The 16,942-nt window shown below is 36.5% G+C and overlaps 1 protein-coding gene across 6 annotated transcripts; it reads right to left on the bottom strand.

The window, feature by feature from the left end:
• Window positions 1-1,811: 1,811 nt before the first annotated feature.
• On the bottom strand, window positions 1,812-15,375 carry LOC104884982 (pentatricopeptide repeat-containing protein At3g18020). Of its 6 annotated transcripts, none has more exons than XM_010669692.4 (7): window positions 15,123-15,375; window positions 12,890-14,930; window positions 11,794-11,977; window positions 8,156-8,316; window positions 7,791-7,915; window positions 7,551-7,653; window positions 1,812-2,175 (listed from the first exon to the last, which is right to left on the bottom strand). In XM_010669692.4, the coding sequence occupies exons 1-3, from the start codon at window positions 15,199-15,201 to the stop codon at window positions 11,953-11,955; spliced, it is 2,145 nt and encodes a 714-aa protein (XP_010667994.2). In that variant the 5' UTR covers window positions 15,202-15,375; the 3' UTR covers window positions 1,812-2,175; window positions 7,551-7,653; window positions 7,791-7,915; window positions 8,156-8,316; window positions 11,794-11,952. The 6 variants fall into 6 exon arrangements, 5 of the variants coding, with proteins under 5 accessions (XP_010667994.2, XP_010667992.2, XP_010667993.2 ...); XM_010669690.4 differs by having other exon boundaries at window positions 1,812-2,178; XM_010669691.4 differs by having other exon boundaries at window positions 1,812-2,186.
• Window positions 15,376-16,942: the final 1,567 nt, after the last annotated feature.

A 16,942-nucleotide genomic window follows, 5' to 3' on the forward strand; every position in this document is an offset into this window, starting at 1 on the left:
AAATTATGATTAATGACTAACGGTGGTTAACGTCGTTAGTCATTAAGGGTATTTGGATGTATTATCGTGAAACTGAGGGGTACCTCGTGTATTTTCAAAAGTGCAATGGTATCTCGTGAATAAACTGAAAACTCGGGGGCATTTGGTGAAAAAATTGTTTTTTAAAAGATCTAATTATTTGCAAAAAAAATTCAATCTGTCTTGCGTGGACCCGTTCATCTTTAAAATGTCGTGGACCGGGTCTAGGCACGTGTCACGCTACCAACTAGTCATACTCTCACTTTTCAAAATCCGCGATTTCTCTCTCTTCAAGAAGATTCTCTCGCTCTAAAATTTAACAAAATCAGTTGTTCGGAACAAACATACGCTATATCATGTCAAAACAGATTATATCATGTCAAAACATACTACTTCCTCCGTTTCATATTACTCGCTACACTTCTCAATTTACGAACTTCTAGGTAATTTTTGGAGAAGAGAGAGGTAGAGTATAAAAAAAAATAAGGGACCCATGTGAGAGGATAGAGGTAGAGAGAGTTTATTACTCAAAAAGGAATTGTAGCAAGTAATGTGAAACTTTCCACAATGGAAAGTGTAGCGAGTATTATGAAACGGAGGAAGTATATCATATCAAAATACACTATCATGTCAACACTATAACGATCGATTATGAGAATTTTGTGTAATATACAAATAAACTACACTACATCATTTCAAAATACACTATATCATATCAAAACACACTATATCATGCAACATTATCATGCCAAAAAACACAGCAAAACACTATCATGTCAAAACACACTATATCATTTCAAAATACACTATATCATGTCAATATACATTATATCATGCAAAACACTCGTGCCAAAAAATTCACCAAAACATTATCATGTCAAAATACAATATCATTTTAAAATACACTATATCATTTTAAAATATATTATATCATCAAGAAACGAAAAGTTGTAATCATTACAACTCACGTGAGATAGATCGGGTACACACTTAGTGTGCACCAGATTCATATTAGTTTTTTTTTTAAAAAAAGTCCCACTAAAAGTAGGCATTATTTTTCTTTGTGCTAAGAGTTGGCTTGATATTTCTCCAATGTTCAACTATATAGTTTGGGTTTTCTCATTTATTTTGTATATTGTTTTGATTTCTTTTATTTGTTTAAGGTTTATTCATTACTATTTGCTAGAAGATATGATGTTGCAGGGATAAAGTCGTCTAAAGATATGGCGTTGCAGGGATAAAGTCATCTAAAATTGCTTGAAAACCGGAACTTATATGACTTGCAGACGTATAAATTCCAAATCAGTTGGAGTGGTTACTCTATATACATAGAAGAATAGCAATCTATATCAGCAACTGGAAACAAACCTAATTACCAATGAACATATATTTTAAAACATAGAAGTGATAAAGTCCTAGTGTTCAACACTCATCATAAATCTTTGTTGTATTATTTTCTCAAGTTTATCTATCTGTTGGTAAAATATTTCGTCACATATAGGAAACAGAAAAACCACCCACTGCTTATGCCCAGCATCTTCCTCAAGCAAGTGCAACTCCTAATCCTAAACGGTCCATCACATAATTAGACAAGGCTCCTATGCCATCATGGCCCATAAACACCACTATACATCATACACCATCCAAGAACGATTTTGAGAGGGGAGGAAAGACTCTAAAATTTCACCAAAATTGACCAAATTTCACAAGTAGAAAAACGGCCAAATGTTGTGGTCGAAAGAGCCTTGTTTGCTCCGTTTTGAAACCGGAGCACTTAACATAGCAGCAGAGAATAATTGTTATTTGCTAGGATTTTTACCAAAAGTCGATACAGTTGTAACATCACGAGCGTTTTCCAGGTTTAACCAAAACCTAAACACCTTTAAAAAAAAAATTCTTCTTACACTTTTATGTCAAATTGATAGACAAACAACTAAAATATAAATAGAAATTAAAGTTCTTTTACAAATTATGCTCATAATACAGTATAGACAAAAATTTACAAATTTATAAATAAAAGAGAAGAATCAATATCCCCCAGCCCCTGCTGCCGAACCCACCACTCCACCAGGCCTCCTAGCAGCAGCAACTTAGCAGCACACTGCTGCAGCACTCTAATAGCCTCAGATCCGAGCTTTCAGCATCCGTTGAATATTGCTGCTGGACTCCTCCCAAACACCATGAGATATTGCAACCATTAGACAGTGCAGCAGAATAATCAAAATGTCATGGTCCTCTCCTTCATCATATAAATGAGATCATAAAAAGATGCAAGCGCAAAAGTGGAAAAGGTTTTAAACCATCTAACCTAATCATCAAAAAAACAAAAGAACCACAACCCTTATCCTTGTATTTCAAGTTGTCTAAATTAACCTTGGCATAAAATAGAAGTTTTAGAGCACGACCCTTATGTTTCATGTTGTCTTGATTAACCTTGGATTCCATATAATAAGCATCTTAGTTAATGAAACCAGATAATAACCTTCAATGTTCAAATACATATATACAGGCTGTAAGAGAGGCTAGAGAAAAGGTGAATAGAAACCTTTCGGCAAGATTGGATACGAAAGAAGCGGAAAAGGACTAGACTTACTCAAATGAGAGACCAAAAGACATGAGCATTGGAAGGATTAAGTGTGTGAAGGATGTCGACCAAAAAGTTATGGTGGGAGATAAGAAAATAAAAGATAGATGGAGATTCTACTTTAATAACCTTTTCAACTGAGATCAAAGGCACGATATTGGAGATACAAGTAACTGTCGGGATATGGCTAACTAAGAGTTTCTACGAAGAATCCAAAAGGGAGAAGTCAAAGTGGCATTGGAAAAAATGGGATTGAAGAGGGCAGGGGGCCCGATGGCATACCTATCAAGGTCTAGAGATGTTGTCGGGAGGGAGGGGTCGAATGACTCACAACTCTTTTCAACAAGATTTGGGAAGTAATAGGATGCCATTCGAGTGGAGGAAAAGTACTATCATCCCCTTCTAAAAGAGCAAGGGTGACATCCAAGATTATGCCAACTATCGAGGGATCAAACTAAGGTGCGATACTATGAAACTATGGAAGCGAGTAGAGGTGGGCATGGGTCGGGCCAACACACGGGCTGACCTGACCTGGCTCGATTTGGACCCGGCCCGGCACGGGCCTGCTCGAGGCCCGACCCGTTGTCCGCTACGTGGGCCGTGGGCTTGTCACAGTCAAGAAATTTTATTTTAGGCCCGCATCGACACGAGCCCGCCTAGATGGTCCATGGGCCAGCTCGCGAGCCAAACGCCCCTTTCCTCTGTTTTTTAGCCTAGAACTGTCAAAAATCCAAAAAAAATAACATAAAACACGGGCCAGGCCCGCAGGAGACACGAGCCCGGGTCGTGAACAAAATCTGGAAATTTCAGCCCCGGCACGGCATGGGCCGCCACCGCGGCTTGGGCCCGGCCCGTAATTTCCCCAATCCCGGCCCATGCCCAGGTCTAGAAACGAGTTATTGAGCAAAGATTAAGGAGAAGTGTGAAAATCTAGGACGTCTAGTTTGGATTTATGCATGCGAAATCAAATATGGAAGCTATTCATCTTATAAGAAATTAATGGAGAAATATCGAGATAAGAAGGATTTACATATGGTTTGCATTGATTTGGAGAAGACGTATGATAAGGTACCTAGGGAAATTGTTTTGTGGGCTTTAAGTAGGAAAGGAATTTCATTGAAATATATTGATATCATTAAGGAGATGTATGAGGGAGTTAGCACGAGTGTGCGAGCTAGTGTTCGAAAGACCGATGAGTTGTCCATTACGATCAGAGTACATCAAGGTTCCACACTTAACCCATTTCTTTTTGCTATAGTCATGGACGAATTGACGAGGTCAATTCAAGACGATATACCTTGTGCATGATGTCTGCACATGATATTGTGTTAATTGATGAAACAAAAGGAGTGGAGAGTAAGTTGGAATTATGGAGACAAACTTTGGAATCTCGAGGTGAGTAGAAACAAGACGGAAAATTAGGAGTGTAAGTTTAGTGGGTCCGAAACAAAGAGGCAGGGGCGATTACCTTAGATGGGAAGATTGTCCAAGGTTTTGAATTCTTCCATATTTAGAATCTATTATCCAAAAGGACGGGGAATCGGATGGCGATGTGGCTCACAGAATCAAATGGAAGAATGCCACGGAGCTCCTATGTGATCTAGGCACGCCCCGGAGATTGAAGGGAAAATTCTACCGCATGGCAATTAGACCAGTATTGTTGTACGGCACATTGTGCTAAGTAGTGAAATATTGCCACGAACATAAGATGAATGTGGCAGAGATGTGTATGCTATGTTGGATGTGTGGGCATAGAGGGAAGGATTGCTTGAGAAATGAGATTATTAGGGAAAATAGGGGTTACATCAATTGAGTTTAAGATGATATGGAATCATTTAAGATGGTTTGGACATGTAAGACAAAGACCAAGTGATGCCCCGGTTAAGAGGCTGGAAAGGTGGCAAAGAGATAGATTGTAAGGAGTAGTGGAAGACCTAAGAAAACTTGGATAAGGTGATTGAAAAGGATAAGAGTCTACTTGGGATTGAGAAAATACGACATCCGATACGGCAGAGTAAAGCGAGAGAATATATGTTGGTGACTTGTCTTGACTTTATATATCTTCCCTTTTGACCGCTCTTAGTTTACTTTTTTCGTTTCGCAAACCTTTTGCATTGAACATTGTTTACATATTCTCTTTCTTAAGGTTTTCTCTAGCCTTTTCATTTGTTTTCTCTACAAAGTTGTTTTTCTCTCTCTCTCTTTTCTTGGCTCTCTACTACTCCCTCCGCCTCTTAATACATTTCTCATTTCTAATTTGGGTACTATTAATAGGTAAAGAAAATTCTCAAAAAAAAATCCAATATATAAGACAAAGCATAGTCATGTAGGGTCTTGTTTGATTTGTCTCATTGTGTACATTTGCAAAATTAAACTGTTATAATTTTTACTACTATGTGTTGGAGATTTAGAGTATAAAGTAAGGTTTAATTCATGATATATTTGTTTGAATTGCTCCGTTAAGGTGTTGTAACTCAAACAATGTAAGAGATATTATATGCTATATGAGAGTCGTGGTTTGTTCGTAAGCTTTGTCACGAGTTTGACGACGAAGGAAATGCGGGCAGCACAAAGTCGCACCTTGCGAATATGCAAAGATGACAGCAGCGTCCCAACTCGATGAGACAGCAAATCGTCGCACCTCACGACCTTGCTGGACTGCTCAGCTGGCGACGCAAGGCACGTTGCACCTCGCAACGACATACTGTTTCACGTTGTTTTGTTTAGTTTCTGAAGGTTATTTGAGGCTTCACATTGGTTATTTTCGGATTTTCTGAAGTGATATAGCATATATATATATATAGGGGCAGGATCACATAAGAATGCCTCCTTACATAAGAAATGAAAATGAATCTCAATCACACGATTGGATTAGAGTTACGACACTTGTTCATTAGAACTATACCTCCGAAAAAACTTCGAGCCAAGAAAAGAATTTATTGTTTTCGAATTTTTTTTCTATTATTTCTTTTTTGGAGTTACATCACTTTTTCATTAGAGTTACATCACATGTTCATTAGAGTTATAGCACGTAAAATCCATTCTCATTTCTCATGTAAGCATGCATTCTCATATGAACTCACTTATATATATATATATATAATAATATATATATATATATATATATATATATATATATATATATATATATATATATAGAGGCAGGATCACATGAGAATGCTCCTTACATGAGAAATGAGAATGAATCTCAACCACACGATTGGTTTAGAGTTACAACACTTATTCATTAGAGTTATATCCCTCAAAAAAAATTTGAATATTTTGTTTTTGGAGTTACATCACTTTTTCATTAGAGTTACATCAGTTATTCATAAGAGTTATAGCGTGTAAAATTCATTCTCATTTCTCATATAAGTATGCATTCTCATATGAACTCACTTCTTATAATATATATATATATATATATATATATATATATATATATATATATATATATATATGTATGTCTTCTCTCATCTGATGAAGGGACATGTTAAGAAACTCTCTCTTTCATGTTTGGACAAAACTATCTAGATCAAATCTGAAATTCTTCATCATTACAAATCTCTCAAAGAAACTCAGTTTCCATTTGATAGTGTTCACAGTGAGCGTGACCATTATTGTTCCTTCTTTGAATCTCAAAGGTGAATTCTGTGTAGCCCGTGCTATGCGAATAGGGTCAGAATATTACTTTCGGGAAAGTGTTTTGCGCCTAGAAGATTGTTATCTTGTGACCTTGTGATTCTCATAGTTACTCCAACATTGTGTAATTAAAGATAATTATGATACAAAACGTGCATTGACAAATGTGCATTGGAGAAATGGGAAATCTATTTAGATTTTAGGGACGGAGGGACTATATGATATTTTTCAATGTATTTATTTTATTTATCTATCCCTACATTTTCCGCCTTTAACTTTTCTTCTTTTTGTTACCCCTTATGTTATTTTTATTTACTTTTTTTCTTCTTGTTTTACTTTTATCAATTTCATTTTCTCCCTCTTCCTTGTTTATTCTTTTTAACTCCCCACTCTTTTCTTGTTTCATTGCTCATGGTGACGATTTCCTATGATGATTTCATGTTAGCCGACCCCAAATCATTTTGGGGCTAAGGCTTTGTTGTTGTTCAAATACAAATATACTATGGGAGCCAAGAGTGAAATTTAATTGATGATAAATCTTAATGGTTAAGTAATTTGGTTTATATCAACATTGAAACAAGTACATTCTGCATGAGCAAAAGGACAGTCAAATCTAATGATGATCAGATATGTGAAAAAACAGAGTAAGATAGAAAGTGTAATACAAAAAGAGGAAGAATAAAAGAGGAAATTATGTTGAGAAGTGCTTAAATCAGATTTACTTCAAGGCCAGAAGAGAACTCTAAATGTTGGTGTAGGGAATATGGCGTTCAGAAAGAGTATACGGCTATATGCTATGTGAAAGGGAACAAGGGAACTTTGATCATATATTAAATATTGCTAATGTAGGGAGTATATTAAGATGCAGACAAAAATCTATGAGATCTCAACATGAAAAAAGGAAGTAAAATTTCAAATTTCCAGTGAAGAGTAAAACAAGGTAGTTCTGGACCACATCCTCGGCATATGAATGATGTAGTGTAGTAGTACAGTACTATGTTTCCTTTAATTAAAAGAATACATCTTGAAAAATAAAAACATTCCATTGACTAAACCAACTCCAGAAAAGTCACTGTTATGAAAGTCTGGAGGAAGCAGAAGACAAGAAGAAAAAGTAGATGAGCACAAGATATCCAAAAGTATAGCTTCAAGCTAGGCCATCTAATATCTGATATGTAATATAATTTCAGTGTGCAATAGAAGATCAAAACAGATCAAAACAAAGTCGGCAGAGTGTATACACAAACACAGATAATATAGATTAATACTTGTAGGAAAAAACTTAAAACATCATATTGCAACTAACCTGTTACCATGGCAGAATATTACACAAGGTAGGATTTTCCCTTCAGAACTCACTATAAGGGTGTAATAGCTGCATTCAAGAGCGTTCCTCGGGTGTTATTAATCTGCAAACACAGATTGGCATAGTTTAGTTTAGCCTGGTTGAGAATTAGAAAAGTAACTAAAATTAATGGTGTTCACTACTCAGCCCAAATGTATATAGCTAGCTATTCAAGAAAAATCGAGAGACTAATGAACAAACCTATTGAATCAAGCCTCCCTTCTTTCTTTCTAATTCATCTCCAAGTTGGCATTTATCAAGGGCGTAACATCATAATTTTCATCTCCAATTTCTTTCGAAAGGCAAGCACTCTGATCTATAGATGCCTGAACCATGAACATAGTTTAGCGGACTATTTCGATCATGCCACTTCAAATCCAGCAGAAAATGTATGATACTTATTCATCTGAAAGTTTTTCTATGCCATTCTGTAAAATTATCTCAAAAATTATTGGAATGACAAAGGAGAAGCAGGGAAAACATGAAGTACTCGACTATGATCCATCCACTTAGGGTAGCGCAAAAAAATGACATTGGAGCATGGGAAATGCATGAATGCATCTTACTGAATAGTGAAGTAGCTATCTTGTATGCAGCAGTCAAAAGGAGAGTTGCCCTTGCTAGGAGACAAAAAGCACTTCCAATCAGCAGCAAGTAATAACTCCAATTGGTGTGTGAGTGTGTGACATATATCAGTCTTGGATACTAAAAGGCCATGTAGACATTCCTGCAAGGACATCCATGAAAATACACAATTAATTAGCAATATAGATATTGTAATCAAACGTACAGTATCCAAGGATCTATGATCCCTGCAGAAAGAAAGTAACCAAATGTTAAGAGAAAATTGCATACTTAAATCAACTAACTAAATCTAAAGACTAAGGGATCCTACAAAGCACACTTCATCCCTACAGGCATTCTGTAAAGACATAGTTTGAATTTTGTAATGCCTACAGACATTCTGTATACGAATCCTTATGTTCGGAAATTACCTATCTAAGAGGGTCTTCAAAAGAGCAGACAGTCAAACAAGTAGAGATAAAGAAAGTTACCAAAGGATTATGAGAAGTGAAACAAGATCCTTAAAATAGAGGGAAAATTGATAAAAACAATCTCAACTACAACTCTACAAGTGACATTTAAACAGGCCCAACTGTCGATTAACTAAAGATGGACCGAACTATTTAGGCAATTTGACATTATTGGACCCTAGGCGAAGTTTACCTGCTACAGAAGGTAAACCATCTTCACGTGCCTCTCACGTGGCATTAGGACCCATCACCCTTTCTTCTTCCTTTCTCTCTTTTGCCATTATCTTATACTTCGTCCCCTTTCTTCCTTTCTCCATTTCCGTCCCTTCTCTCTCTCCTCCACTCAACCTCCATTATAACCTAAATCAAAGAAGCGAAGTTGATAATGGCTAAAGAGCCACAATACCCATTGAAAGGCGGCACCGACAAAATCAATAATTGTGAGGACAACATTGGCGGAGAACTCATAGTTATGGCATAATCGAAACAAACACAACGGACTCCAGTTGTCAAAGACGCCTAAGAAATCTGAATCACCTTCGTCCCTTCCTGCCCTTCCTTGTGCTGCTTCGTGGCCTGTGTTATCTCAGTCGAATCGCTTTCTTCTAAAATTGTCATTATTTAATAATCCAAGATTTTCCTAGTCTATTTTATTACTTAGTAAACTTGCCGAACCATCTCAAAATTTTTACCCAAAAAAAAGTATTATTTCCCCCAATGAAATTTACCAGGCGTCAATGAAGAGCTCATACTTCTATTATTTTATCTTGGCCTCTTGGGGGAGCTCCTAATTGGCTTTTTGGAGAACAACAACGATGAAGGATGTTTGGAATTTTGATTCAATTATTTTATTTTTTAATCTTAAGCAGTCAACTCCTCTTTTGTGTCAATTGAGAAAGGGAGAAAGGAAGAAGAAAGGTTGATGGGTCATTAATGCCACGTGAGAGGCATGTGAGGACGGTTTCAATCAACTCCGCTTTTGTGTCAATTAAGGAAGGGGGAAAGGAAGAAGAAAGGTTGATGGGTCATTAATGCCACGTGAGAGGCATGTGAGGACGGTTTCAATCAACTCCTCTTTTGTGTCAATTAAGGAAGGGAGAAAGGAAGAAGAAAGGGTGATAGGTCATTAATGCCACGTGAGAGGCATGTGAGGACGGTTTACCTGCTGCAGCACGCAAACTTTGCCTAGGGAACCCAAAAATGTCAAATAGCCTAAACAGTTTGGTCCATCTTTAGTTAATCGGTAGTTGGCTTGTTTAAAGAAGGTCACTTCTAGTTGGAACTGTCTTTATTAATCTTTACAGCAAAAACAAAGCCTTAGTCCTAAATGATTCAGGCTCGGCTAACATGAATCGTCATAGGAAATCGTCAGCGTGACCAATGAAACGAGAAAAGAGCGGGAAGTTAAAAAGAATAAACAAGGAAAAGGGGAAAGTGAAATTAATAAAAGTAAAACAATGAGAAACAATTAAATAAAAATAACACAAGGGGTAAGAAAAATAAGAAAAGTTAAAAACGAAAGATGTGGATAGATAAATACAATAAATAAATTTGAAAAGACGGAGAAAGAAAAACAGCTTTGTACGGCAAACAAATGAAAAGGTTAGGGAAAACCTTAAGAAAGGTAATATTTTCAATGCAAAAGGTTTTGCATAACGCAAGAAGTAAACGAAAAGGGTCAAATGGGAAGATTTATAAAGCCAAGTCATCAACATATATTTTCTCCCTTCACTCTATCGTATCCGACGCCATATTCTCCTCAATCCCAAGTAGACTCATATCATTCTCCATCACCTTCATCCAAGTTTTCTTAAGTCTTCCCCTACCCCTTACAACCCTATCACTTTGCCATTCTTCCAGCCTCCTAAACAGGGCATTACTTGCTCTTTGTCTTACATGTCAAAACCATCTTAAAAGATTCTCCATAATCTTAAACTCAATCATGTAACCCCTACTTTCTTCCTAATAATCTCATTCCTCAATCGACCCTTTCTTGTATGCCCACACATCCCTTTCATAAAATAATTTTTTTACTAACTTGCACATGTATGATGTTTAAAGGTCATGTGACACCATGTAGCAGCTTAAAAAGTAACCACGACCATCTCAGGATATTTGTTACATGGCTTGTGTCACAGGCTAGCTTTATCAATAGGCATAACACTTGTTTCTACAAAATCGCATTACTTTTTACTCCTGTGATTTTTAAGATTGTAAGAGTCTAATAAGCCAATCATGGGAAACTCATCTCACCATGCTATATCTCTTAATTTTTACAGTTTGTCCAGGTAGCTACAGCTAGTCAGTTGTTCATTTTTTAATTCTTATGCAATAAGGACCTTTGGTACTCTCAGTTTTAGAAGTTTACTAGATAACTAGATAAATAGAGTTAGATTTGTTCCTAGGTAGGGCTCAAGGTTAAGTAAGCAAGGAATATTCGACTATATAGAAGTTTGCTGGATAACTAGAGTTAGATTTCTTTCTAGGTATGGCTGAAGTTTCCAAACTCAAATCACCATGTCACTCAGCAAACAGAAATTTCCAAATAATCGGGTTCATGACCTTGGGTCAGTAACAAGTCTAACAACTAACAAGACGTGCAAGAACAACAAATTACCATCTCAAAATAAATGTCTCACTCAGCATTTAATATGCCCTTAAGTGAAGCATGAATTAATTAAGGCAATAATGATGCCTAGATCATAATGTTCATTATCTATCACATATTAGAAAAACGGCAAGAAAATCTATACATAAAAACAATCTAAACGAGAGAAAATAAGAGAACCAAACCCAGAATTATTATGAGAATAGAGTACCCACGGTTGAGGTTATTGTGGGTCAAAAGGCGAGACTAATATAAGAGATGGTGAGAACTTTGAATTATACATCACACACAACAACAAGCAATGATGATTAGAATAAGAATTTCCAAGGAAGGTATCCGACATATCATAGATTTTGCATCAACAATACAATGGTCGTCAACTTGTCACATTTAGTCCTCTATATCAAAAGACCTGCTTTTATCATCTTTAATTGAACTATTTCCAATCAAATTTTCAATCTATAACACTTTAAAGCGCTATATTTTTGCTAGAAACTCATGCCCAACTAATGCACCATGACAATAAAATACAAGCAGACTCAGAAGGAGAGTTGATAGTTACCTCTAGTAACCAAAGACATGATCTCTCAGCAAGGACGAACACGAAGGCCTTCTTTGATGCTTCACGACTCTACCAACGATACTAAACTCTGTAAGCTTTATTAGATACAGGCATACAGCATTCATTAAGTTGAATGTGTCTCATTTCCATTCCCCTCATCTAAAAGCGATGATTAATCATAGCCCTGAGAAAATACAGTCCATAAGTAAACGGGAAAATATCACAAGACGGGGGAAAACCAACCATCAGGTTGGACAAGACAAAAGCTTCAGCCACAAACCTAAAAGAGCTTTTAAACCCTCAATTACACAAGATAATATAAACAAGAGAGGAGCTTATCCAAGGTTGAACTGAAAGAGCCTAATGTCAAGAAATGTATCAAGTATTTCCATTACCAATGCGGAAAAATTAACAAACTTAAAAAATAAAAATAAAACAAATAAAAAAGAAAGAGTCTGGCAAGCACAAAATATAAAAGCGAAAACATCCAGACATGAGACGATTGCCGATTGGTAAAAGAAATCACATAATGCTATGTTTGGATAGCAAGATTTCATTTCAAATTCTGGATTTGGATGAAATCTATTGTTTGGATGGCATGGAATTTGAAATTATGGAATTTGTCCAAATTCTTATCAAAAGCCTATATTAGTAGAATTTTAAATTCAAGCTATTACCTTGTCATTTGAAATTCTCTCCTCATACATATCCCAACTCCATGAGTATCTATATCTCAACTTCACCCATTCTCTTTCTAATATTTATTTCTCCTTTACCAAACCAACACTTTTTCTCTCTCCTCCATTAAACCTCTATTTCTCTCTCCTCTATCAAACCCTTTTTACAAAACAGTGATTATGAATTGAAATCCAAACATTCAATTCCATTATTTCAATTCCATTATTTGAAATGAAATACAAGTTTCCAAACACTACCTAATAGGACTTCCTGAATGAGAATCATAGTCATAATTCCAAGCGTGGTAAACCCCAAAAGAAACAAAAAAATAATTCCATTTGAAACCGTAAAGAATTTTCACAAAAACTCCAATAAAACTCCCCTCAATTTCAAAAACAAAAAAAGTATTGTTTCTTACATTTTTATATCATTGCCTACATGTTCCTTTTCTGAAACCCTGTCCTGAGGAGGTTCTACTTTGAGTTGTTGGTGTTTTCCTTGTTGTTCTTCTAGTTGCAAGTTGCTATGTAATTTGTCAAGAATCCTCCAAGTAACAGCATCTGGAGATAACCCATTCTTCCTCATCTCCCCAACAAGCTGGTAAGCTTGACTCTTCAAACCCAACTTACAAGCGCCGTCAATTAAAATGTTATAGTTGAAAATATTAGGCGATACCCCACAATCTACCAGCTCATATAAGAAGTCACAAGCCTCGTCCAACCTACCCAACCGACAAAGTCCTTTTAAAACGGAAGCATAAACAAAATTGTCATGAATCTTTGAGGGCCATACTATTTCATCCCAAAACCTTTTGGCCTCATCTAAACGACCAGCCTCACAAAGCCCACCAAGTACTATAGTATATGTGGTGCTATCAGCATCTACACCTTGTGTTACCATGGCTCTGTAGATCTCCATGGCTTCATTAGCCTTCTCAAGCTTGAATAAACCTTGAAGTACAGCATTATAAGTCACAACACTAGGCTTGAGATGCCTTTCAGGCATTTTCTCATGCAACAGAACAAGAGCTTCTTTCATTCTCCCGGCATTCAATAAACCACCAATTACCACCGTAAAAGTTACGGCATCAGGATCACAAAATTTACCCAGCATCATATCATTATATATTTCTACAGCGTCTTGAATCCTTCCCATCTTGCATAACCCATCAATAACAGTATTAAGAGTGATCACATCAGGCTTACATTGTGCTCGCAGCATAGAGACAAGTGTATTAAGGAGCTCTATTGCATTATTAGTAAGGCACAGAGCCTTGATATAAATATTATAGATTCTAGTCTGGTCCAAAGTTTTCAATTCAAGAACACATTGCAGAACCTCCTTCGCCTTGGATGTATCACCATCTTTACAAAGACTTTCTACCAAGATATTATATGTATACTCAGATGGCACATAGCCAAATGCAACTCCTTCTTGAAATAGTTGGAAAGCCCTCATACATCCCCCATCCTTGCTTAATCCGTGAATTATAGAATTATATGCTGCCCTGCTTGGTATAAACCCTCTTTTTCTCATTATGTACACTATCCTTGAAGCCGCGTGATGCCTACTGGCTCTGCATAGAGAATCAACCATTTGAGTATAAGCAAATTCCTCATAAACACTTCTACCTTGAGGCATATCTTCAGCAATTTCGAAAACTTCATGAAAAAATCCTTCCCTACATAAACTATCCACAAGGTTGGCAAATGCTGCACAATTAACAGATGGGTCATCATCTTTTCGCATCTGCTCCCAAAGCTGACTCATCAAGTCCTTCCCATGCTGTGCATCACAGCTCCGCAAAACCCCACCAAGCAAAACACTATAAGTCAGAGAATTAGGTGCTACATCCTTCTCGGACATTTCATCAAAAAGCTTGTATGCAGCACCAATTTCACCATACTTACAATACCCGTTAATCAAAGTAGTGTAAGAAACAACATTCGGACAATGCCCCCTATAAATCATGTCGTAAAAAACTCTGTGAGCTACAAGAGGCTCAGATAACTTGCAAAATTGATCAATTAAACGGTTATAGTTCATCAAAGAGGGAATGAACTCAGGGTTCACACTGAACAAACTACGAACCAAATGAAACGTAATATGTGGGGTACGGGAATATAGTAAACGAGCAATGAGGACATTGCAAGTGCGCTCATCTGGGACGAATTGAGAGGCAATGAAGAAGAGGAACCGTTGATGAGCCTCCGCATAGCGTTGGGACCAACAAAGGGCATGGATTATACTGCTGAGATTTCGAGAGTCCGGTCGAAAGCCTCGAAGACGGAGACAATCCAAGAGATGAAGGGCCTCATCAACATTTCCATTAATGGCACATAGCTTATGAATCTTTCTCGTCCAGAATTCCCTGTTTGCTATGCTTTCACTATCAAAGTTTTCGTCCTCCTCCATATGATTAACTTGTCTTTGGGTTGTTGTATAACTTATGTATCTTGCTGTGTATTTTTTTTATCAGGAAGGAGATTATCAGAGATGAATTAACTAGTTGTTAACCATTCCATTTGCTTAGGAAATTATATTTCGAATAAGCTAAATCATATTATAAAGAATTGAAAAGTTTAGAACATAAATTCATGAAAAACAAAAGCACAAGCACAAGCTATAAGAGAAGAAGACGAGAATCTGACCTTTTCTCTGAAATTCTAATTTGGGTTTTGGTTTTAAGAGAGAAACCCCAATGAAGACTTGCTTCATAGCTGTTTTCATTTCTTCGCAGAAACTAAAATTGTGCTGGATTGTCAAGATTCCAAATGCACACTTGCCTTGTAAGTGGCAAGAGTTATGACCAGAATGGTGGATTTAAAGGCTTTATTCTCAGAGCAAATTCTCTGGAGCTAAAATTGTGATAGATTGTGTCGATTATCAATCTTTTAATTCAATTATAGGAGTATGATTCTGAGAAATGATAAATGTATAATTGATAGATGCAAAAAAACATCTATCAGGGGTAATAAAGTCTTTTCGCATACTAAAGTGAGGGGTACTAAAGTCCTTTCGCACATTAACGGATTTGTAACGTTATTTCAGTGGAATGACCCATTCCCATTCCAAAAAGAACTCCTCCTAAAAGGTAATGATTAGACAGCTCATTTGGTAGAAGAAGAACTTGAAAATTGGGAGGAGAAACTGAAGAATTGGCGGTGGAGAGGAAGAGGAGAAACTGAAGAAGGCAAGAAATCTTCCGACGAAGAAGAAGAATTGAATAAAGTCTTATCAAAAAAAGAACCCACACAGAAGCAAAAAATTACTCCACAGCAGAAGAGAAATTTCAACAGCAACTTGATTTAGGAAATGGGTGAAAGTAAGTGAATTTCTGAAATTAATATGGATATTCCTTAAATGTTCGTAATTGATGTAACTGAAAACATTATTTTTAGTTGTAGTTGAAAGTAAATGGAAATGGCGAATTTTATGATGAACTCTGTTGCAGTTAAGCTGAATCAAATTTTTTTGTGCATGTTATTGAATATTGAGTTGTAAATTGAATGTTTTGCGGAAAAATAGAATCATGTAGTTGATAGTTGTAAATGAAGGTAATTAATTTGAAAAAAATGCTTTCCTCTAGGTGATGAAGGTGGTTATGGTAAGAAGGGGAAGGGCCATCGTAAGGATAAGGTAAGTGATGTTTTCTGTTGTGAAATATGAATTTCTATGGTAGATAAATAGCAGTAAATAATATATTAGGAATCATGTAGGTCAATGAGGAGGAAGAGGGCAGTGAATCATGGCATGATGAAAAGAGGACGAGGATGAGGAAGTAAGTTAATATCCCTGTTTATGTTTGTTTATATGTTTGTTTATTTAATTAAAGGATTGTAAAATGTATTGAAGCATTGAATATGATTGTTTTCAAGGTGAATGGACTATGGTGCAAGAGCAGCACAGGGGGTAGGCTTCCTGATGAAGTATACAGGGTAGTTAGTTTAACCAATTGAAGTATGTTGAATTTATTTTATGTAGTGAATTTTACTGAATGAGATTGCAATAGCAGGTTAATAAATTAAGTGTTGGTGGAAGATTGAAGGGAGTGGGGAAGTGATTGCTAGGCCGGTGCTACTTAACAATAAAAGGGTAAGGGAATGTTTGTCTTTGTCTTAGGCAAATGCAAATGCGCAAAATGTGTAATTGTGTGTACAAACTTTAACTGCAGGAAGTGAATTTCAATTGCCGAGTCGAGACATTTGGTCAAATCGTAAAGCAATTTGATGAGAGGAAAAAGCGTTTGGTGGCTGAAATGGGGTTTCTGGATTATTGCACTTTGTGGATAAGGGTTTGCCGAGGAATTTATGTTATTGGTTGTGCACAATGGTAGATGTGAAGAGGAGGGTATTGGTGTTGAAATGGGTTGGAATTCCCTCTATCGAAGATACAAGTCCACTGGGTACTTGGTATCCCTATTGGTCCGAGGCATGTACCAAAAGTTTGTGAGGACGATGCGATGGAGAAT

This window comes from Beta vulgaris, chromosome 3, assembly GCF_026745355.1.
Source record: "Beta vulgaris subsp. vulgaris cultivar EL10 chromosome 3, EL10.2, whole genome shotgun sequence".
Lineage (NCBI taxonomy): Eukaryota > Viridiplantae > Streptophyta > Magnoliopsida > Caryophyllales > Amaranthaceae > Beta > Beta vulgaris.